The sequence below is a fragment of the Phalaenopsis equestris genome, unplaced genomic scaffold (genome assembly GCF_001263595.1).
Source record: "Phalaenopsis equestris unplaced genomic scaffold, ASM126359v1 Scaffold000513, whole genome shotgun sequence".
NCBI lineage: Eukaryota > Viridiplantae > Streptophyta > Magnoliopsida > Asparagales > Orchidaceae > Phalaenopsis > Phalaenopsis equestris.
Window position 1 is genome coordinate 2,268,179 of NW_018164953.1, and position 25,778 is coordinate 2,293,956.

At 35.3% G+C, this 25,778-nt stretch overlaps 1 protein-coding gene across 6 annotated transcripts in view; it reads right to left on the bottom strand.

The window, feature by feature from the left end:
- The window catches only part of LOC110028499 (la-related protein 1C-like), a 31,509-nt gene continuing 5,731 nt past the window's right edge, over nt 1–25,778 (bottom strand). The window contains exons 5-6 of one of the 6 annotated variants that reach the window (XM_020730367.1): nt 1,388–1,459; nt 1–727 (exon numbers count right to left, since the gene is read on the bottom strand). In XM_020730367.1, the coding sequence (XP_020586026.1) occupies nt 482–727; nt 1,388–1,459 (318 nt within the window). In that variant the 3' untranslated portion in view covers nt 1–481. Of the gene's footprint in view, nt 728–1,387; nt 1,460–2,215; nt 2,425–21,693; nt 22,525–25,778 lie in introns of those variants that run through there. The other 5 variants (XM_020730368.1, XR_002294427.1, XR_002294425.1 and 2 more) reach the window with 5 other exon arrangements.

Consider the following 25,778-nt stretch of genomic DNA (forward strand, 5'->3'; position numbering starts at 1 on the left):
TAAATCAGTTAAATAATCAATGTCAGACCATTCCAAATAAATTGTAAATTCCAGTCATGATATAGTTGATTTCACAATCTTGTAACCACAAAAATAAAAACCGAATCAACTTCAATAGAGAAATAGAAAGAAAACATGAGAACGCATCTTCTCATCATCCACCAGCATCCACAGATAAGTTCCAAGCCAATCTGTACAACTACACCATAAAAGTTCTTTCCTGTAACACGTATTTCTTTATTTTTTTCATCTCTTTCTAAATTTCACCCTTTTTATCCCATTAGTGAAAACTACAGAATCAATTTTCTAATTTTTTTTCCATTTCCATAACGAGGTGTCAAAAGAAGTTGTGATTAGAGGTTAAGCCTCTTCCACCATCATTCCAGAACCTCTAAAATCTAAGTTTCTGGCTTCTGATTCATGATACAGATCTAAACAGAATATCTGCTGCTTTAAATAACTCCATTGTCAAAATGTCTTACTACTGACAGGTGACTATTTTGTTAGCAGAAGCTGATCCGGTGAGAACTACTTCATTTTGAGTTAAATCTCCCAAGCCAGAGTTGTTGGGAGCATCTTCTAAGTCTAAACAAACGGCGCGAAGCTTACCTTCCAGCTCGTTGTAACCAGACATGGTTGAAGATTGCAAGCCAGAAGCAGAACCAGACTGACCAGCTGGGTGCAATAACCATGCCATCCAATCGTCACGTTGCCTTATTTTCTCACCCTAGAGTGAAGGAGTGTTAGGGAAATTTTTTTTTTTTGTGGAAGAGCAAAATACCTCATTGAAGAGGAAAAAGGATGATGGCGCAAAAAAAGGGATAAATTTTACATATGTAGCACATAATTCTTATGGATTTGCATATCTCGACTAACTTTTATATTTACACACATGGCATATTGGTGTTTTAAACCTATACATGAAAAGGGGTATTTCACTTTTAAGGTGGTGATGGTGATAATTTTGATGTGATATTAAATATTTGAGTGTTACGGTTTAAATATGAAATTTTTGGTGTGAGATATGTAAATACATAATATTTTTGTGCTATGTATTGGGTGGCAATCACATACATAGCATTTGAAACATTGTTATTTAAAAAATTAGCACCCGCATTGATTCATTTTTCAAATTTTCATTCAAATATAAAAATTCACTATAAAACCCAACCCATATTTTTTATTTTTATCAAATTCCCAATAGATTTTTCATTTTTATCAAATTCCCAATCATGGCATGCGTTACTTCATCAATTCGATAGTTCAAAAAATTACATGAGTGCTATTTTGTCAATAAGAATGTTTCGAGTGCTAAGTATGTAATTATCTTAAAAAAAAAGACCATGGGAATATATTTTACTATTCTCATAGAGTTTCTAATATATACCTGTACTTCCACTACAGATGATAGCTGTATCGTATCTAATATATATGGTATGCTGTTGGTCAATTGTTTGACCTGCACAAAATTTCAAGATAATTTTGGATGCTTCGTTAGCAGAAAAAATTAAAAGATAGTAAAAAAAGCACACTGCATTGATAGGAAACTTAAAACCAAACAATAAGCATTGAATGATCAAGTGTTGCCATAAACCACTATCAATAGCATAATCGAACCAAAATGAAAACAAGGATTCTTATGATTCCTAGAAATTTTGGTAATGTGATCAGTATCAAAAAAACATATTGATCATATTATGTAAAATCTAACCATGATGAAAATGGCACAAATGACACAGCAAACCAAATGCGGCACTGAAATAGGAGAAAAAAACTTCAACAGGTAAAATTTTTTGGTCCACATCAAAGTTTGAACATTGAAACCGCTGGAAATAAGTATTAGAAAAACTAGAAAAGAATACACATCAGCAACTAGTAAAAGAAAAGGATGTGGGGCATGAACATGCATACCACACAATTCCTATGTATCTACATATTTAACACCTAAACTTTGTTTTTTGTTTTTTATATTTTTGTTTTTTATATTTATACCACCCAAATCATTCATATCACAACAAAAGTACCACTATTTTAACCTAAAAAAGTGAAATACACTTTTTCCTGCATAAGATGGCATATATGTAAAAAATGAACTTAAGGTGTTAGACATGTAAATACATAAGAATTGAGAGGTATGTAGGTAAATCTTCCAAATGACAATGGCATAAAAAAACTGGAAGTGACATCAAGTGGCATGGGGCATTGTTTAGCATACCTGAGAAAAGGATAATTCATGTTCGCTAGAAGCATGGATCAATATTCATTGAAAAATGCAAGTAATCCATATATAACGTGCCATAATGATATGTAAAATTAGATGCCTGCAAGCTTTAACTTTTCGTAAAAAGTAAAAGGTTTGGAGCTGTTGCAAGGTAGGCTCATTTAACCTGGAGTTTGGCTTTTCATTGTTTTTTCACGAGGGAACTGTCCAAAAAGATAATGAACCCTTCGGAGGATGAACAATCAAATAAAAATCATGTCAGCATACAAAAAATTTGATTATGAAAACCCCGATCTGATTCGCTTCACTTAAGCTAAAAGTGACCAAACAAAAAGTAACGAGCTAACAGAAACTATTGTTAGCTACTTTCAAATCAGCCTTTTCAGTATTGAGACAGTAGATGTGAAAGAAAGTGCAAACAAGAAATTTGTAATCAAGCTAGAGACATCACAGATAAACCTGAAGTGAATAGAGACCAGAAAAAATTGATTATAAATTTTGAGGAGAAGGCAAAAGCAATCTGTTGACATAATTGCAGCTTGAAAACTAATGAATTATTAGATCACAAACAGATAATAAAGTATATAGAAAAAAGAAAGCAGGTCAATTGTTAGTTACAAAACTCAAAAAGCAGTTAATTAAATATCAACAGGGAATGAATTTGCACACGCTAACAACAGAAGAAGAGCATTGCGATGTGCAAGGCTATTAAGATGCAATTCTCAGAATTTTAATATATAACAATAGAATGCAGAATCCTTTCCCCGCTTCAATACAGTTTACATTGATAACGGAGAAGACAGGCTAAGATATTCATGTAATGACATAACAACGCAGATCAAAGATGCAATACTTGGGTGATGTCTGATTGGATCAAAATGATGATCTCTCTTGGCATCCAAAGACCTGCACCACCAGTTTCGCAGCCGACCAGAAGGTTTTACGTCCCAGCTTGCTGTCCAGCTTCTGATAACCTCAATTTCTCAGTCGCCGTCATTTTTTCACCCTCCTTTCTCAATCCCACAACTTACCTAACCCTCTTATTTATCACCTCACACCATTTAGTAACCCTAAATCGATGTTCTACTATCATTTTGATATCAGATCTCATAAACATTAAATCTTTTAAGGATTTATTTTCCCCAATCCTAAACCTAAATCCGAAATATTTAATTCATTCACCCTCACCTCTCACCTTCTGGTCACCAAAAATTGTCTTCCTATTTTGATAGAAACTTTAATTGGGAGAAAGAAACATCATGAAGAGAACCAAATAAAGAGGTATTTAGGAGCTTACAATAGAAGACATGCAAATGGTGATCCTTTGACTATAGCAAAAAATTGTGGCATTTGAAAGGAGTGATCTGTACATGCATTGACGCACTTAATATCATGTAAGTATACGTGTCGATTAAGTAGTATATGGATTATGAGTTTGTATAACAATCCCACAAGAAATAGTTTAATTTTCAAACAATCTAATCACTAGTTTAATAATTCTACGTTTAGTTTAGAATGGTTAATTGGAAAGGTTTCTAAAAATCCTAAAATTAAAAGTGACAACTAAATGTTTTGGGTTTTGCTAAAATTTTAAAAAAATGCTTCTTTGAAATGGAACATGTGAATCCTCTATGTTCTTCAAAAATTTTCCCCTACTTAATGTTGACAATCAAGGATAATTATTCCTTGCTCTATTCCTAGATATAAGAAATGTTGGTACCTCAGTTTGAAGTAAGGAAATGTGACAATTGTGGAAGGTCTAATAAGAGCGAGTGTCTGTTTGGATTCAACACTTTCTTTTAATGCCACCACCTAAGATATATGGTGAGGAATTGCCCTAGATTGGGTCATAGGGCTACAACAGATTCTAGGGGCAGCGTTGCACCACCTCATAAGATCATTGGTAGACCGAGAGCTATTGAATCTTCAGGATTAGTGCCAAATCCTGGTCAGACCAAACAAAGTGTCTAGCCTAGGTTATGTCTTTCGCAGCAGAAAACTAAGAACTCCTCTGACGTCAGGTATGTTTCACTTCTAATAATTTTAACCCAGTGCACCATTAATCATCATAGAATTCATGTCATGTTATTCACAACACAATGTAAGAAAATTAATTATATTAATAAGTCAATTTCAATTGTTTACTACAATGGTTTTATTGATAGGTATCATTTATCTTCGGAATAAACCAATAAGATTATTATTTGTTTTAAAAACATCACTCTTTTATAGCTGAGTAATTGGTTAAAGTGATGGAATTGAATATTATGTTAATGTATGTGATATTATCGATTAGAGTACTAAATAGTACCTTTCTGGAAGTTAATAACTCATGCAAAGTGAAGTTAATGATAGGTGGAAAACATTTTGATGCACAACTTATTGTGTTACCCTTGGTGGAGATTGAGGTGATTTTAGGCATGGTTTGATTTTCTAGAAACTTTGTCACAGTTGAATGCAATAAAAAAAGTATCAAGATAAATAACTTGGGGAGGCAGAAGTTAAAGTTGGTGGTGATAGAGGATTGACAGTCATGAGAATTACCTATTTGAAGGCTTTCAAATTGTTGAATCGTGAAAATCAAGATTTTCGTGCTCGGGTAATAGATACTTCTAAAAATGTCGAGTCTTTGGGCGATATTCCGGTAGTAAGAGAAAATCCAAAAGTTTTCCTTGATGTTTTACCAGGGCAACCAGCAGTAAGAGAGATTGATTTCACTATTGAGCTCTTATGAGGTTCTGAACCTGTATTCAAGACAACCTCCAAATAACAGTTAAGGTGTTACAAAAGTTGAAGAATTAATTGTAGGAATTGCTAGATAATAGACATAGCAACTCACCCTGTGGAGCTCCAGTATTATTCGTGAAGAAAGATGAGAGCTTCAAAATGAGCATTGACTACAAGAAGTTGCATAAGAGTACAATTAAAAACAAGTATCTACTACTAAGGAATAACGATTTGTTTGATCAGTTGGATGAATCTTCTGTATTTTCAAAGATTGATCTAAGGTCAGGTTATCACCAGTTGACGATTAAGGAAGAAGATATAACAAAGACAACTTTCAAGGCCAAATATGGGAACTATGAATTCGTGATGATGTTATTTGGATTGACTAATGCTCTAGCAATTTTTATGGATATGATGAACAAGGTTTTCAGTCAGTTTTTGAATAATTTTGTGCTTGTTTTTATAAACAATATTTTGGGGCATTCCAGAGATGAAGCCAGCCATATCATTTGCATGTTGTGCTGCATATTTTGAAGTAGAATATATTATATGTCAAATTTTCTAAATGTAAATTTTGGCTTAGAAGTGCGTTTTTTTTGGCATATTATTAGTGAAGATGGCATATTAGTGAATCATAACAAGAACAAGGTGATTGTAGATTAATCAATGCCTACTACTTTATTGAAGTCAAGAGATTTCTAGGTCTGATTGCTTATTACAAGAGACTCTAGAGGAGTTTTCATAGATTGTTGCCAGTATCAAGATTGATTCAAAAGATAGTGAAGTTTGAATGGGCAGATTGTTGTGAAGAAACTTTTCAAAAGCTGAAGACTTGTTAAATGTCTACTCCAATATTGAGTATTTTTTCAGATTCAAATAGATTTTAGGTATTCACTAATGCATCTTTGAAGAGTTTGGGTTGTGTACTTATGCGGCATGGAAAAGTCATTGCCTATGCTTTAATGCAGTTGAAAAATCATGAAAAACTTATTCCACACTTGATTTGGAGCTTGTAGCAGTTGTGTTTGCACTTAAGATATGGAGGCATTATCTGTATGGAGTTAAGTATGAGGTATTACTGGTTCATTAGAGTTTGAAGTACAACTTTACTTAGAAAGTTAAACTTGAGGCAGAGGAGATAGCTGGAGTTTATTAAAGACTGATTTGGATATTCAGTATCATCCGGAAAAGGCAAATGCGTTTGTAGATGCGTAGAGTAGGAAAGCTTCAGGTATTTTAAACTATTTATTTACTCAACAATAGCAGTTACTTAAATATCTGGAAAAGTTGAAGCTATCTATAATTATGGTGATGATAGTATAGTTCAATTAAATTAGTTGACTATGCAGTCTGCTTTGAAAAGCATAATCGATGATTCATTAGCCAGAGATAGCAGTGTTTAGAAAATCCTGGAGCAGGTTAGGATGTGCAGTTTGGAGAAGTATGTGATAGATCATGATGGTTTATTGAAATATATAAGTAGGGTTTATGTTCCAGATATGATAATCTGAGGAAAGAAATTCTAGAGGAAACACATTTATCCGGCTGTACTATTCACCCTGGGAGTAACAAATATACCAAGATCTCAAGGAAACATTTTGATGGTTAGGATTGAAAAAGAGCATGGCAGAGTTTGTGACTAATTGTCCTTCAAGCCAGCTAGTAAAAAAAGAAAAATAGAGTCTGAGAGGTCAGTTACAGCTTTTAACGATTCCAGATTAAAAATAGGAGGATATTAATATGGACTTTATGATTGGGTTGCCTATATAATGTTGGGGTCGTGATGTGATATGGGTAATTGTTGATAGGTTGACTAATTTCACTCATGTCCAACCAATTAGACAAACAGATCCAATGAAGAGTTTAGTCAAATTAAATGAGGATCAAATTGTGAGATTGCATAGAGTGCTTATGTCTATTATCTTCAACAGAGATGACATATTTACTTCCAGATTATGTAAGAATGTTCAGGAAGCTTTAATTACTAGATTGACTTTTAGTACAACAGATCACCCTTAAATAGATGACTAGTCAAAGAAGACTATTCAAACTTTGGAGAATCTACTAAGGTTACGTGTCCTTCATTTTTTTGTGGAGGTTAGGAATCACATATTCGTGATATTAAAATTAGAGAAAGTCGCCTTAGATGGTTTGGTCACATTAAACGTCGACCATCTGATGATCCGATTAGGAGAGTAGATGTTTTAGATTCAATTTGTGTTAAGAAAGGCAGAGGTAGACCTAGGAAGACTTGGGCTTATGTATTAAAAATAATCTTAATTTACTAGAACTAAATGAAAATATGACACTAAATAGGACGCAGTGGAGAAAAAGGATTCATGTAGCCGACACCACGTAGTGGGATTAAGGCTTTGTTGTTGTTGTTGTTGTTGGGAATCACATATTCCTTTGGTAGAATTTGCTTATAATAACAGTTATTAAACTAGTATTGGAATTGCTCCATATGAAGCTTTGTATGTAAGAAAGTGCAGTATAATAATTGAATTTTTCATAGAAATAAATAAATGGGTGTCGAGGGGGGTAGAGGAGATGCATTCAGTCATATGAAAATTTATTTCACGCTATTTTGAAAACTTCCCCTCATTCGAAACAGAGACGAGAGGAACTAGAAGGAGATAACGATAGGAAAGGGGGAGAGGGAGATTAAGAGAAGTCATTGTATATCTATCCTACCCGTTTCAACGTCGAGCATTAGTCAAAGAGGAGGAAGTTTGAGTGTGTGGAAGGACGATCGAGCCTCGGTCAGGATGAATCTATTCTTCGAGCTCCTATGCGCAACTGAAGAGGAAGAAGGGGGGTGATCGACTACGTGCACTAATTACCTTCCGAACTTTGAAGGAAGAGAAGAGGTTTGCAGCTCTGTCGACAGGAGAGGGAGAGTTGAAGTTGCGAGCCTTGCATGCGGCTGTTAGGGCTATCGAGTTGTGCGAAAGAGAAGAACTGAAGGAGACGAGATTTATCATGTTCGCATGCATGTAGAGGAAGAGGAGGAAGAAGAATTCCAGGTAGTGCAGCTTTGGATCGAACCAAGAATGAGGGAAGAAGAGAAGGGAAGCTCATGCTTTAGGGTGGTCGATCGAAGCTGACGGGTAAGTTTTATTAATTTGTTTTAATGAATGACGTCATTTAATTATATATATAAGTATATTATTTAATTGTTAAATTTAAGTTTATGTCAAAATAGGATTGAAGCTATTAAAATCCCAAAATTAAAGAGGAGAAACCAAGCAGTGTAGGAAGAGCCGAATCGAACCTGATATTAAGGTAATGAAAAGTATTTTGATTTATGTGTCAATTTACTGATATTTCAATAGATATATTTAAGTTTTATGTAAAAGAGATTATGATAATTATATGCACATTTAATTATTAGGTGATAGTCAAAGAAGTGAAGTGAGGAATTAAGCTTTTATAACAGTCCTTTAAAACTAGGCGGCGTTTAAGGTCGCTCTTTAGCTGCGGCGTGATGAGAAAACGCAAAAGCTTGCATTTAGAAAAAAGTTGTGGCTTTTCGGCTTATTTGAGTAAGCTGCGGGACACAAGTTCAACCCCACGACCTGTGTTCCGTTCATATGATAATACGTCAGTTTCCCTCAACCCTGCAACACGCTTCTTTCGCGTCATATCTTCGTTGTACGACCCTCTGCCCTAGCTTCTCCTCCTCTCCTCCCTATCACACTTCGACCCTGTGCTTGGGTCTACTGTAGCTCCTCCTCTCCCCCTAACTATGTTCAGTTGGTTCTGGTGGCATTTACCTTCTCCTGCCTTTCTACTTTCTCTCTGAATACTTGGTTCCAGTGGCATTCTCTGATTGGCAATCTCTACCCTACACAATTGGCATTGAAATTAGCTCATAGTTTGAAGATTTGTCATTTGTACCTTGTTCCTTGCGATCTATAGTTTGATTTTTAGCGGTTTTAGGTTTTTCTATTGTGGTCCATGTGTCCTTGTGATTTACTCGTAAGAATTTTTTTGGCTAATTATATAGAGTTGTGTTGTATACAAATCAATTCCATATATTGATTTCATTTCTTTTTTTAGGAATAATTAGGGTGGCTTGCTCAGTTGGGCTCTCCCCTCTATTTCATTTTTTTGGATAATTGTATACAGAGTATAAGAAACATTACTCTTTACAAATCAATTTCCATAAGCGATTTTTTGAACTAAGAATTTGATACATTTACGCATGCCACGATCTTCGGACGTGAATTTGATAAAAATGAAAAATATGAGTTTGGGTTTTATCATAGCCTTTGCTATTTGAGTGAGAATTTAAAAGATGGATGCAAGAGGGTGTTTGATTTGTCATAACAATGTTTTGGGTACCCTATATATGTTCGTCCCTTCATTTTGTTGGTTCAATTGGAACAGCCTTGTTGTGCTGCTCGTTGGTTAGTCTTGCTGGTGGTTTGCCCTCATCAGTGGAGGAAGGATATGCTATGTTGGTGGTAATGTTTGTAATGATGGTGTGGGTTATGCTTTTTTTTTTGTACCACAGCGTTGTGTATTGTTGGTGGTGGTGATGAGCCATGGTGGTGCGTGTTGATGCTTGGGGCGGTGTTGTTGGTGGTGTGTTGATACTGGAGGCAGTATTCTTAGTGGTGATGTTAGTGTTCATGGTACATTTGGTGGTGCTCTTAGTGGTGTGTATAGATGTTGGGGGTGGTTCTTCAGTTTCATAGTGGTGGTGCTCTTGGTGGTATGTGTAGATGTTGGGGGTGGTTCTTCAGTGTCATGATGGTGTTGCTGGTGGTGTGTGTAAATGTTGGGGGTGTTGTATTGGTTCTCAATGAAGTTGTTTGAAGACCCGTCCTAAAGCGATTTCTTCATGATTATGACCCCTGACTGTTGGGTCAATTATTTGTTATTTTTATGATACGGGGGCACTCAAATTCCATTTTTTTCTAATTGAACAATTTATATTTGTTTTTCATTGGGACAATATTTATGTTACTTTGGATATGCTTTGGTTTTCTATCTTGGGCAATATTAATTTCTCTACTTTTGAGAAAAGTTTAATTGTATAATTTGTTAATTGCTTTTCAGAGTTTACTTTTGAGAAAACATTCAAATTTGTCATAAGAACTAAGAAATATAACTTTCCGCAGCCACCCCTAGGTTTGCTTGAGTTTCAACTAAAAAGAATGTGTTTTCACTATAATACTAATTATTGTATTTATATCAGATAAATATTGTTTGGTAAATGATAGATACCTTTTACAAAAAAAAGTTTCTAAAGTCATTTTCGGATACAATACCACATTACTGATTTTGAAAGAGTTGGCAATGTCGCTCGAGATAGGAAAGATGTTTCACAAGAAAAACTCGTCCTTACACGGTGTCATTGAAAGAACATTTAAAATTTGGAAGAAAAAATGGGTCATACTGAGGGATATATCGTCATATTCATTTCTCAAGCAAGTGCAGATTGTGGTCGCCACAATAATTCTACACAACTATATTCGATGACATCCTTCACGCATCTCATTGACTTCAATAATACTAATGAAGATCATTCACATGTCACTGTTAAAACATATGAAAATCGTCTAGAACAATCTTTATCACAGACTGAAAGAGATTTGTCTAAGACTTACACCCAATATAGGGAAAGTGCGGGGGAGCGAATTACAGATGTCATCATTGACGACTGAATGAACTGATTGTATTTTTTTGTGTTACTTTATTTGCAATGTGTTGTGCAAATTTTTATTATTTATAGTATTGATGATTTATGCAATGATGAATATTTTTAATATCAATGTTATTTTCAGTTCTTTTGCATGTATTTCTTCCCACTTGGATGACATGTAATACAACCGTGTGTAATTGGTAATGTAAATTCTTGCTGCATTTTTTTCTATTTTTGTTTAGAGGTTTATGATGATATATTCGACCTAATGGGTTCTTCTAGATGGTCTATACGTTTCTATTAGTTCTTGACATGTGTGAAATCACAATTAAGTCAACCGAGTTTCTCTCATTTTTCAGTGTCATGACTTTTAAGGTTCTTCTATATGGCTTTTCTGTGTGATATAAATATGTGAAAAACGTGCAAACTGGAAATTACGTGGTTTAAAGGCAACCAAAAACCCATTTTTTTAATAAGGTCTACTATCTTGTTGTAGTGACAGATTCGTTGGTTTATATTTTGTTCTCTGAAACCTCACTGTTTCATAAAACCTGAATTGATTACTTCTAATATTCTTTATTACTAATATTGCATCTCAGGGTATATGCTGTGTGGTTTTAAACCTTCAGATAAAATGAGCTTGAAGACTTCTGGCACTTCTAAAGCATTGTATTACTACTGTGGACTATAATGTTTCCTGCTTACTTCAAGACATTCATATAACTATGGGAGACAATTTTATAGGTGTCCAGGGAAAAAACAGAGAACTGTGACTTTTTTAGATGGGCGGATTAGTTTAAGGATTCCACCGCCGATAGTGATCAGGTGTGGAGAGTTTCATTGAAGAACGGATTACCTCGTGACTTAGCTAATTGCATTTTAAAAATAATATTTTCAAATAATTAATTATTATTTTAATAATTTTTTTTATAATTTTGATTGTCGTGTTACTATTTTGTAAGGTGTCTGTTTTTATGTTATAACATTAAAACTGAATATTTGTTTTCAAATATGAAATGTAGTAGCGGGATTAGCTCTGTTATAAACAACATTATAGTATAAGGGCAGAAAGCTCATTTGTACAGAAACAACTGCAGGACAGTTATTTCAAGACAGCAAAAAACAAACAGAAAACGAGCTTTTCCACACCAGCTTTTTGCCACAGTTGTTGCGCATCAACTTATTAATTCGATACAGATGCCCCAAACAGACTTTAAAGTATTTTCTTTTATGGATTAAATTAATGTTTTATTAAATAATAATTGATTTATTAAATAGTTTAAAACAAATATTTCATTCATGTATGACATTTTGAAAGGTTTAATTATTATGACAAATAGGAGGAAAATAACAATATGAAGGTATATTTTAGAAGATTTTAATCTGACATGAAATGAAATATACATGTTAAGTTGTATAAGATTACCCTTAGATGATACTGACAGAGGATACGATGTACCCATGCACGCATAGGAAATGATAAAGCTGTATTTTTGGGTGCATTTTTAAGTTATCTATAGCTATATTTTTTTAGAATACATTAGGGTACATTTTTTAAAATACTTTAGAGTATGACGGTAATCGTGTTATGACTTTTAAAGAAGTTGAAAATCGTAAAGACAAACTGAAACGAGAATAAATTTAAAATAAAAGTTAAAATTTCATAAAAAATGAACTGTATTTTTTTTTTTATCATTCATGCATAACATTAATATAATAATTTAATGCATATTAAGATTATAATTGTTCACTAAGTCAAACTTACTGTTACAATTAATGATTTCTTTTAGGAAAAAAAAACTTTAATTTGATATGTCTAGTAGAAGAGACATGGTTTAAAGGAAGAAAACTGCACATGATATATACTAATTTATGATGTGTTTGTGATTTCTTTTTGCATTGTTTCTTCAGGATAGAGATATACTATTGTGTGAATTGAGATTTTTGTTAGTTTTACGCTTAGAGACAAAATGTGAAATGAATATATTCGTGATAGGGTTGGTATAGCCCTAGTGGCTAACAAAATTATAGAGAGTCGTCTTAGATGGTTTGGTCACATTAAACGTCCACCATCTAACGATCTAGTCAAGAGATTAGATGTTTTAGATTCAACATATGTTAAGACAAAGGTAGACCTAGAAAGACTTGGGCATATTGTATAAAAAAATGATCTTAATTTATTAGACTTAGATGAAAATATGACACTCAATAGGAAGCAATAGAGAAAAATGATTCATGTAGCCGACCCCACTTAGTGGGATAAAGGCTTGTTATTGTTGTTCAGTGCTTGTCATAGCCAATATTTTAGTGATAACATTATCAAGCATTGCTATATTTTTTTGCTTCTTCAACGCATAAATGAGAACACTAGATGGTGGGTTCTCTTTTCTTAAAATATGAACGCTAACTTGATCCAATTCATTATAGAATCCTGCAAAAAACTCGAGAACGCATTTTCTTTCTACAATTTTTTTTGAAAAGCATTGCATTATTGCTACATTGCATTCTAAGATTTAGGTAATTGACATTGATCTAGGGTTCTTAAATTGTGTGTAAGGATCAAGGGAAGGACTAGAATAGTCATAAGGGGTGAGAATAAATGATAAAATACTGAAAATGAATGTGTTCGAGAAGGATTTGAAAGGCTAAAGCAGCTATTTTGGGTGAAAAAAGCCAAGGGGAAGTATATCAGCAAGGGTTCAAAGATATTCAAAAGTTTAGAAACATCAACTGTCTGTTTTCGGTCAAGCTATAGTTACACCACCTGAAACAGAAGAGAGTGCATCACTCCAAATGGAAAGAAAAAACAATGAGATAAGTCTCCAAAAATATAAAATAAGCAAAAAAAATTTCAAAATTAGCTCATAAGAAACATATTTATAAGTTTAAAGCAAAATAACCCTAATTACTAATTCTAAGTAAAGCAAATAAGAGCCCAATTGAGGTCGGCCAGCCATTAGAGGCTTGGGTGTTGAACCGGCCATGGGGTAGGAGAACCAAATCCCAATTCTATAATTGTGTCCATCCTAGAAATTCAAGATATGGACGCCCGCGCAAGTGATAATCTAGTTTAAGCAATAGACCTTAACTATGTTAAAATCTTCAACAATAGGGAGATTATCATGCTGAGTTGTTAAGACTTTTTTACTTCATAGAATAGAGTAACTGGCTTAATTTTTTAGCATGTTTGTTTGAAAATCTCAAACATCTTTTGTAATAGTGAAGAGAATGTATGACCTAAAAATTTTGAACATCAAGATGTTCCGTAATCATGTCATGATCATAAAATATGCTTCATCTTCAAATGCAAATTTTGGAACTTTTAGTTCCGGAGGAGAATTCAACATATTGCTTATTTTTCCGTTTCCTTTTGGAAAAATTTTCAAAATTTAAGACCATTGAAGTAATTTTTTCCATTTAATCAATATAAGGCATGTATTTATTGAGACTCCCCTTCAGTATAGTTTTTATCATTTATAATGGTTAACCTTTTTAAGAAGAAATCAAAGAAACAAAAAATTTTGAAAAGAATAAAAAATAAAAAACAAAAATAAATATTGAAAATTAGGAATCTCGTCTCAATCTAGTACTATGTAGAAAAAATGTAGCTAAACAGGTTTTTACTCTACAATTTTTCAATGAGTATATATATGAAAAATCACATAGAAAAAAAAAATAATTATATTAACAATCACAAAAATGCCCCTAATTATCTCACCATTTGATCCATTAGGGATTGTCGATTATTGATGCCAAGCAACCAGTGGGCCTCTTCTTTCCTTTTTTGTATGAATCCATGGGAGAGGTAATCCATGGCATCTAATTTCCTTATCAGGCATTCTTGACAACTCTCTTGATCAGATAGCCCATCAACAATATTGTGAACAGTAATGAGGAACTATCGTTCAATGAATAGTATCATCCATCATCAACTCCTCAAACTAATCAAGCAACTATTGAGAGACATGCTGAGAAATTCGCTAAAACATATTTGAGAGATCCAAAATAAAACTTTGAATAAAAACACACAAAATAAGAAAACATACAAAACAAAAAAACCATACAAAACACAGAACATAAGATTTAACATGGAAAACCCGAGAATGAAAAAAAAATAGAGTCACACCACACCAAGAAATCTACTATAAAGGAAATAAGGAGAATTGCACAAATTACACCAAACTCAAAATCTCCACACTTCAAAACACATCATAATGCTTATTCTCTCCTTTGCACAAGAAAAAACTTGAAATCCAACATATCCCGTTAACAAATATGATAAATAAGAAATTTCTTGAAATCAATTACGGGAATCGGTGCGCCGCGATATGGCATTGCAATGCTCTAATATGTGTTGGGTAGTTGCAAGGTCATGCTTTGGGGTTCTGAATCTGAACTGATTATTGGGGCGTTGCATTTTGTCGATGCGACGCTCCCCTCCGAGCACTGGAGAGTCGTGCTCTCGAGTTCTTGATCTTATTCTTATTTCTCTGTGTCCAGTACTTGGCAATTCTACTTAGTGATCTCCTTCCCAACCTCCTCGCGGAGCTTTTAAATCTCTTGCACCCGATCCTTGATGTCCTCATTAATCTCTGATGTTGGTATGAGTAGTGTCAAGTCAAGTAGAGTGAGCATGTTGCACTCAAACACAATCTCAAATGGGGTGTGCCTCGTAGTCTGAATCACGGATCTATTATAATTAAACTAGGCTTGAGCTAGAATCAAATCTCACTGTTTAATATTCTTTTCCACAAAGCACCTCAACAAATTCCCCAAACTCCTAATCATTACCTCCAACTTACCATCCGTCAATGGGTGAGCTACTAAACTAAAATGAAGCTTAGTGCCTACTTTCCCAATATGATCCTCCAAAAGTAACTCAGAAACTTGAAATTCCTATCGGAAGCGATAGCCTTGGGTATTTCTTATAGTCTCATAACCTCCCTGAAATACAAATCAGTGACATGTGATGCATCCAACATCTGGTGGCAAAGTACTAAATGCATCACCTTCGAGAATTGATCCACCACAACCATCATGGAGTTATTATTCTGATGTATCCTGCAGAGACCAACCACAAAATTCATGCTAACATCCACCCACGGGGCCTCCAGTACTTGTAATGGGGTATATAGTCTTGCATTTTGTACCCTGGTTTTGGCCACAAGACAAATATAGCATTACCTAATGTGCGGCTCCCCATTTCTCGTCGGTCGAGGCCAAAAGACGTGTTCTCTCACAAGTTAGAGAGTTTTATCCCTACCAAAATATCCAAGCAATCCTCCACTGTAGTTTTCCTGAACAATGGACACCCTAGCAAACAACTAGGAATACACAACTTACTCTGACATAACAAGTACTGCTCAGTAGGCTTCTACTGCCCGCTCCCAGATTTTCCTAAAGTCCTCGACTGTCCCGTATAGTTTTTTTACTACCTCAAAGCTTACGACTTGAGCCCGCATCGTCGTGATCAACAAGTGACAATGACTCGATGCGCCTGCTACACGATTCTAGCTCCCCGCCTTATGCTTAAACATGAACTGGAACAATACTAAGAACTTCACCCACGATGTGTGTCGATCCTTCGGTTTTTTCTTGCTATTCAAGAATTTCAAAGTCGCATGATCCGTGAATAAAGCGAACTTGCTCTTCAGTATGTAGTGGCTCCAGTGATTGAGAACTCTCATAATAGCATAGAACCCCTTGTTGTACGGTGAATATTATCTGTTGGATTCATTCTACTTCTCACTGAAGAAGGCTATGAGGTGGCCTCCTTGGCTTGACACTACTCCTATCCCCATGTTAGATGCATCACAATCTACCTTGAACAACTGATTGAAATTCATTCATGCCAAAACGGGTGCCAGAGTCACCTTCTCCTTTAATGTGTTGAAACTTATATGAGCTGCATTAGTTCACCGAAATTTCTCTCCTTGTAAAAGTTGTTTGGAGAGCAGTGATGGTATTGAAGCTCCTGATAAATCGCTTATAGAATGATGTCAGTCCCAGAAACTGTCTCAACATGATAAAAGACTGCAGTGCGGTCTAGCTCACAGTGGCCTCGATCTATGTAGGATTCAAATGAATGTCTGCACTAGACACGATATAACCTAAAAAATATACATGTGTTGTTAGAAAGTGACACTTCTTTGGATGGGTGTATAGTTTTTCTGATCGCAAAAGCTCGAAGATCGTCCTTAGGTGTTGTAAGTGCTCCTCCTTGGACCTGTTGTATACCAGAATGTCGTTGAAATACACCACCATGAATTTTTTAATGTGAACTTGGAACACCTGATTCATCAATCTCATGAAATTGTTGGGCGATTAGACAATCCAAAAGACATAACTATCCACTTGTATAATCCATCTCGCATCTAGAAAGTGGTCTTCCACTCGTTCCCTGCCTCATCCCGATTTGGGGTACTCACTACGTAAGTCGATTTTGGAAAAAGCAATGGCTCCGTGCAATTGATCCAAGAGATCATCTAGGAAAGGTATGAGGAACTAGTACTTGATAGTAATCTTGTTGGTGTCCCTACAATCAATGAACATCCTCCACGATATGTCTTTCTTGGGTACCATCAAGACAGAACAGCACAAGGACTGGTATACTCTCTGACCAACCCTCCCTCGGCAAGATCTTGTACCTGTTGCTGCAACTCGTGTTATGTAGTTCACAATCTGCAGACATGCATATTTGGTAACACTGACCCAGGTATGAGATTGAGGGAGTGTTGAATGTTCCTCAGTGGAGGCAATCCCTCTGGATTACTGTCACTCATCACATCCTAGAAGTCACATAGTAGTGGTTATTTAGGTGTTGATATCTCATTCTCTTCCTTAATTCCCTGTAGTAAGACCAACGCTATTGCCACTGGAGCATCTTGGACCAACCGCATGAAGGTGGCTCTCGGGACTATTGTCTCCTTTGTGATGTATATGTATCTCGCATCCTTAATGGTTAAAAGCACGATGTGTCTCGCATCCTTTTTAAATCAATAAGTATTCTAGAAGTCATCGTGTTGGGTCTCGCGGTCGAACTGTCATGGCCTCCCCAACAGAATATGGCACGCATCCATAGAAACCACGCACACCACATTTGCTAGTGTGGTTGATCCTCAATCGAAAATTCAATCATGCACTGTTGATCAACTTGGTACTTATTTCCCCTTTACAATGAGGCAAGGGAGTTGGACTGTGTAGCCAACCCCAATTTCTTCACCATCAGCGTGGATATTACATTCTCACAGCTTCCACTGTCGATAATCAAACTACGAGCTTTGTCCTTCACTGTACACTTTATTCGAAAAATATTGTGCCTCGGTCATGAATGGTCCATCTCCGACTCTATCCGCAGGACTCTCTATAGGACTAGCATCTCTCCCTTATCTCTTTAGAGTTGAAGCTCCTTCTCTAGATTCTCCTTTGATTCCTCTTCCTCTACTTCATCGACGACGCCATGCTCCATGAATGAAATTGAATACTTTTATTAGTAGTGTTGAGCTATCTTTACGGGGATGTATATAATCCTCTATTATAGCTGGAAGATATTGTTACAACTGATATTTGTTCTGCCTTTTTCTTTCCATTTATCTGCCTCCTCTCAGGTGCTACACCATTGTTGGAATCAAAGACATGGTCGAGAGAAGCAAAAATGATCGTGCAAGGTAAACGCTGCAAGAAGCTTAGAGTGCCATGGAGCAAAAACTTGAAATCTTAATTTAGCAATTTCAGCAGTTTATGCTAGAAATGAGGCAAGAGCTTCGAGCTTCTAGGATCAATGGCAGACCCTTGCCGGCAATCACACTGGTCATCCCAGTCACTATTTTTGTGGGGGAAGCTGCTAGTTTGGAAAATCATGATTATAGAAGGCCCCGACGTTCCAATTATTCGGTGCTTTCCGGGCATCTTGATTCCAGAGAGGAACCTTTACCAAGAGAACGAAACCTTCCTTCTGATTCAAAATTAGTTGAAGAATTACCACTATTTGATGAGAGGGGATTCCAAGCTCAAGCTAGACAACCCCTTGTTTGATTGTCACCTTCATAATGAGAATTATTTAGACTGGGAATACTCCATAAAATCATTCTTGGAATACATGGATATATATCCCGAAAGGCAGGTGAAATATATTGCGTGCAAATTGGAAGGAGGTGATGTAGCTTGGTGGATTCAGCTCACTCAAACACATCGTTGGGAAGGAAAGGGCAGCGTCAAAACCTAGAGAAAATGAAGTAATTGTTGCACAACCATTTCCTTCCTACAACTATGAACAGCTCTTGTAAATACAATATCAAAGGTGTTCACAACGCACTCGTTCTGTTGGAGCTTATACCGAAGAATTTTACGGGTTGAGCACTCATCAAAATTTGCTGGAAAATCAACAATAGCTTATAGTATGACACAGTGGAGTTTTGAAATAATCAATACAGGATAAACTTGAAATGAGTACCTTTGGTGCTGATCAAAGCAAACTCGTTAATATTCCCGGAAATGGAAGCAACCTTCAGTCCTCCAAGGAACCAATGGCTGCTGATAATGATTTCAAATCCTCAACCAAACCACTATAGCAGTGTAATAATACTTAAAAAGTAAACCGGGACCATCCATATGCTTAAGATGTTTCCAGCCAGATCACCGATCAAACTAGTGTCCGCAGAGGAAGCAGATGCATCTCCTTGAGGAAAAAGTGGTGGACAATAGTAGTGATTGTCTGTATTAGATGCAAGTCATTGAAGATACTTCTGAAGAAGAGCGAGAGTTACACTTGTGTATTTTGGAAAGAATCCTTATCGCCCCAAGGTAGCCCATAACTTTACTGCAACATGCTACTTTCCACACTCTTTGCACGATACATGGCAAAGTATGCAATCTATTAATTAATAGTGGTTGTTCTGAAAACGTGATTTCAAGTAAGGAGGTTAAAGCTCTTGAATTAAAAACTTCCAAGGACTGTCATCCTTACAATTTCAATTGGTTTAAGAAGGGAATAGAAGTGCCGGTTAATAAAATTTGCAAGGCAAACTTCTGTAAAAGCAATCATTATGCTTGTTATATTTACTGTGATTTATTTGATATGGATGTCAGTCATGTAATTCTGGGTATGCATTGAAAATTCAATATGGGTGCACGGTATAATTGCCGAGAGAATATTATGTGTTCGACTGGAAGGGACGATGAATCCATTTGTTGCCTACTCCAATTAAGCTCAAAGAGGTTTTAAAAAATGCAACCTTATTGCGCATTCTGAATACTCGATTCCTTTCAAATTGCAGGGAAGATCCAAAGCTTCTAAGTCTATTAGTCACAGAACAAAATCTGAGTAATGTTCAGATGCCTGTGAAAGTACAGATATTGCTAAAACAGTTTGTTGATATCACTCCATCTGATCTGCTGAGCCAACTTCTGCCACAATGAGATATTCAACACCAAATTGATTTACTTTCTGGTTCTTCTTTGCCAAATTTTCCTCACTATAAAATGAACCCCAAAAAACAGGAAATATTGCATGAAATTGGAGAAGATCTACTCTCAAAGAAATTCAGAAGTCATATAGTATGAGCCCATGTGTTGTCCCCGCTCTAGTGGTGCCAAAAAAGATGATAAATGGAGATTGTGTGTGGACAGCTGCTTAATCAACAAGAAACCATCAAATACAGGTTTAATCTTCCCTGCCGGGATGGTATGTTTGATAAATTGCAAGAGGTTATCATATTCTCAGAGCTAGACCTGCAGAGCGGATATCACCAAATTCGTATTTGAGTTGGTGATGAATGGAATACTGCTTTCAAGGCTCATGACGGATTGTTTAAATGGTGCGGCATGAATGGAAAACTACTTTCAACTAAAAATCATTAGACTTTTGTAATCCAACAGTCTAGATAGGAACCTATTGAGGAAAAAGTCAAAATGATCTCTCTGGGTTTTTTTTTTTTGTAGAGAGGTGGGGCCGTCATCTTAAGCTTAAACGTAGAGAGGTGGGGCCGTCATCTGGCCGTCATCTTAAGCTTAAACAGTCTAATATATTCAAACTAGTCTCTTGGCTCCTTAAATATGATCCACAAAAGTCCAATTAAATTTGCTATATTATTTATTGAAAAGTGCGCACAAAGCTGATGGAGGTGTGGTAGGAGGGTATTTTCAAAAAATGTAAATATTATACCTTTTTACTTATCTTTAACGGTTCATAAAATAAAAAGCGTGATCGAGAGTAGTGAAGGGTTGAAAACCAATGCGCATGAAGCAACAAGTGAAAAATAGTGCAAGGCCAGAACAGTGAAGAGTCGCCTTGGATGCAAGCCTTCAAAAACTCCAATGGACCCAACAAAAAATGTGCGACTTACCACCAACAGTAAGCCCATTGATAAAGATAAATATCAATGCTTTTATAAACTCATCTCTCTCTCTCTCTCTCTCTCTCCTACACTCTCCTGTCAGTATTGCAAAACTAAATATGAACAAACCTATTGAAAATCACATAGAAGCCATTAACCGTATTCTAAAATACCTCAAGATAATACCAACAATAAGCATGTTATTTAAAAATTCATCCACTAAAAATAAAAAACAGAAACTGATGATGTTTGAGACGCAACCTAATGAAGACTCGCCTCTACCTATCGTACTTATGAGGAAACTTAGCCATATAAAAAGTATAAAATAATCTGTAATTTCAAAAAAAGTGTTGAAGCAAAATATATATTAGCACCATTTAATACTTATGAAGGAATAGGGTTAAAAAATGTTGAAGACACGTTGAAACAATAAAGTTTAGATGAGAAAAATTAGATGGTTCATGTACAATAGATGAGAAAAATTAGATGGTTCATGTACAATAAATAAAAATAAAAAAAAATCACGGTTGCTCCCTTGACATCAATCAGAGATCACTAAATAATCAAACGTCTGATAGCTAAATACTTATTTTATGTAATTATTTATTATTTTTAATTTATAGTTTTACATATAAATACCCATTGAAAGAATGAACAAGCTAAACCTTTCCAACCACTTATTCTTCTTTATGATATCATATCGAAGTCAGGATTTTTTGCTTCCCAACATTTGTTCTTTAAGCTCCTCCAATCCCTTTCCTTGAAATGTTGCATTTTGCATTAAATGATCAAAAGTTACAAAGTTATGCACGTGTGCATCTATCATGTACAAAAATAAGCCGATCATCTACAAGTATAGAAGAAAGCTCCCTATCATCATCTACATGTATCAAAAGAAAGAGCCACTAAGGTCGCGCTTGGCACAAAAATGAGTCGCCCTATTACATTCCCTAGGTGTGCAAAAAAAATAAAGCTTCCTTCAAATTCAAAAGAATAGCTAAGTTCGGTGCTTCAGGCGGTCATTGGCTCCAAACGTCTATTTGATGGTAGATCTCAAATATTGCATAATGTTGGCATTGTCCCCTTCTGATAATGCCCTTGCATTTGAGCATCGACAGTTAGCAAATACTTTGAATGGAATTGATAGCTTGAAGCTCCACTTGGGCACTATCCCAATGCTCAAAATGATGCCCGGTGGCAACAATGTCGAGGCCCCGTTCATCACGCAAAATAGCTCTTGTGTCGAACGACCTAGAGGGAAGAAGAGAACCGTCAATATTTACTTTAATCCATCCGGGAGGGGGAGGATGCCAGAAAGTAGTGGACCGACCCGGAGGGTTGGTTAACATCCCACTGCTCCCAAAAAGAAAATATGTGTCGTCGTAAGCGCCTTAAGAACGGTTGCAGCAATGATCGTTGACGTGTGGGTCTTGTTGTATGTTTTGGCGTTACATGCTCATACACAATGGTGGATTGCATAGCAGAAACAACAAGCTTTTGTAATTTTGCATGTCGTGTCGTGAGAAGGCATCGTTGAGGTTGTAGAAAGTGGGAAGGTAACGTCAAACCGCCCCAATGCATCTCATACCCTGCAAAAAAACAAACAATTCGTAATAATATGGTTCCAGTCTCAATGTTCTAGCATCCTCAGGGGCAAGTAGTAACATCGGTGAGGCCTCTGCGAGCAAGCCAGGCCCTCGTAGGGATTGCATCCTGGCTTAGTCTCCAATCGCTTTCCAATCAAACTTCACCTCGCAATGTCTGACATATTTGACTTCCCTTCCAAATAGTTGACCTAAATGAATGGTGAAAATCAAACTAAATGAAAACTCTAGAAATTTCAAACCGTACATCGCTTGGATGGGAAAAATTATCTGAAGTGTTCTCAAATCATGAAAATATTTCTGAAAGGAAAAGGAAAGATCCATCTTGTGGATCTACCTCTAGAGCCAAAAGTAGAAGGTATATACTTTGGAAATAAATGGATTCTATGATAATGACGTGGTTGTGGAATATCATGTTGGAAATCAATGAGTCGTAGATGTTCCTATCTAATGTAAAAGAGGTTTGAAAATTTATCAAACAAACTTACTCAAAAGTTAATGATGTGACACTTATCAATGAGATCAAAACAAAACTCCCCACAACTAAACAAAGTAATATTGTCATTGAATATTTTGATGTCATGAAAGTTTTTTGCTTGAACTGGATTATTACCAAGATCTCGAGATAACGTGTTGTAAAATTGCAGTGGCCCTCAACCAATTTGTGGAAAGAGAAAGAGTATTTGAGTTTCCTACAAAACTCAATAGGGACTTTGATCAAATTCAATTCTAAATCTTAAGTAGAAAAAACCTCCCTTCTCTAAATGAGATTTTCTCCATTATACGAGCTGAAAAAGGAAGAATCAAGATGTTTAATAATCCTATCTCCGAAAAATATAACATCAAAACCACTAAACCCTGGGTAAGGGATTTGCTATTATAGATTATTCTCCCAAATAAAAACAAAACCTTCCCCTCAAAGGTAATCTTTGATGCAACTATTGTAATAGAAAGGATACTCAAAAAGAAAAGCTGAAAACTTCACGAGAAACCCAAGAGTATGATGGAAACAAAGAAAGGAATAAGAAATAACGAGCCTCTTTTGTGGATATAGATAGAATCAACTTGAAAGAAATTAAAAAGTTAAGGAATTTACTCAATTCTTTGGAAAAGCGATCTAGATCATGCTCTTGCTTACACATTCCCAAACCTAAATTCTCAATTTTGGTGTTATTAACTATATGAAAAATATGTTATAATCTTTCAAACCTAAATTCTATGTCCTAATAATAGAAAATAAAAGTAATAGTTCCATAAAAACTGTTGCAGGACAAGAAAATATCTTCATTTTCCCTATTTTACCCTCAGTTATGTATAATATGTTCCTCATCTTGTGGTTAACATTTTATCAATCCATAAAATTTTGCTGGCTATTGTATGTTTCATGACTCACTACCGGGAAGATGATTTGCAAGCTAAAGAGAAAGATAAGTTATATCTTCTTGAAACGCATAATCAATTGCCATACTCTTTCAATTCCACCAACAATGCCGACATCATATGAAAACATCATTGTAGGCTAGGACATCCCTCTTTTAAAACCCTTCAATGCATATTTCCTTCTCTAGTTATGAATGTAACATTAAGGATTTCCATTGTGAGACATGATCTTGCAAAACATCATCGTAATTTTTTTCCTGAAAGCAATTATGAATTCACTTTGATATTTGAGGATTCTCCAATATCCTCAATATTTTTTATGCTAAGGGATTTATCACCTTCACTGATGACTCCACTCAAATGATTTGGGTATACCCTATTAAACAAAGATTGAATCTAAGCATTATCTTTCTAACATTCACTATCCTGATAAACAATAAATTCAATATTAAAATTAAAATGTTTCTAACTGATAATGTTTGTGATTACTTTAATCACACATTGCCTTCCATCGTTCCATCAATCATCATGTCCTTACACTCTCCAAGAAAATAATGACAGAAAAATCATCTTTTGGAAGCTAACAAAACTCTTCTCCTCTAAAATCAAGTACCAAAATGATATCGGAGAGAAATTGTTGTAATTATCACCTACATAATCAATAAAATACCATCAAAAGTGATTGACTCCAAAAATTCCTTAAATTATCCGACATAATTCCCAAAGATTCCCCAAAAAGTCTTTTGATGCATTACATATATTCAAACCCACAAACAACAAAAAAAAATTTGGATCCAAGTGCTCTTACGTGTATGTTGCTTGGGTATTCCCCGACTCAAAAAGGATACAAATGTTATCATTCCATCACAAAAAAATTCAATGGATATCACGTTTGATAAAAAATAATTTTTTTTCCAAACTTATCTTCAGGTTGAGAATGTCCAACAGAATGAAATTTGATGAAACATCTATCTTTCATCTTGACATCCCTACAGCCCAGAATCCACTAAATCATAATGTTGTACTTCTTCACGTTTACACAAGAAGAAATAAGCCCAACCTAAATCTCCAGCAACTGCAAAGCTCAGATCCAATATCAAGTAACAATGATCATCTTCTCTCTACTGTTTTATACCCCATCTCCCATTATACATCTTTTTAATTTTTCTCTCCTATACATAAGACTTTTTTTACAAATATCAACTCCAATTCCATTACAATACCACAAACTCTAAGTGAGGTGGTATAAAATGAAAATTGGAGAGCTATGAGAGAAGAGATGAATGCCCTGAATAACAATCAAACTTGAGAGATCGTGGGCCTACCAAAAAGAAAAAAAATGTGAGATGCAAGTAATTTTTTTCTATAAAGAATAAGGCAAATGAGGGATTCTCCAATATCCTCAATATTTTTGATGCCATGGGATTTATCACCTTCACTGTTGACTCCACTCAAATGATTTGGGCATACCCTATCAAACAAAAATTGAATCTCAAATTTATCTTTCTTACATTCACTGTCCAGATAAAAAATCAATTCAATATTAATATTAAAATGTTTCTAACTGATAATGCCTGTGATTGCGTTAATCACACATTGCCTTCCATCGTTCAAAAATGGGATATCATCCATTAATCATCATGTCCTTACACTCTCCAAAAAAATAATGAGAGAAAAATAATCTTTTGGAAGCTAACAAAACTCTTCTCCTCTAAAATCAAGTATCAAAATGATATTGGAGAGAAATTGTTATAATTATCACCTACGTAATCATTAAAATACCATCAAAAGTGATTGACTCCAAAAATTCCTTAAATTATCCGACATAATTCCCAAAGATTCCCCAAAAAGTCTTTTGA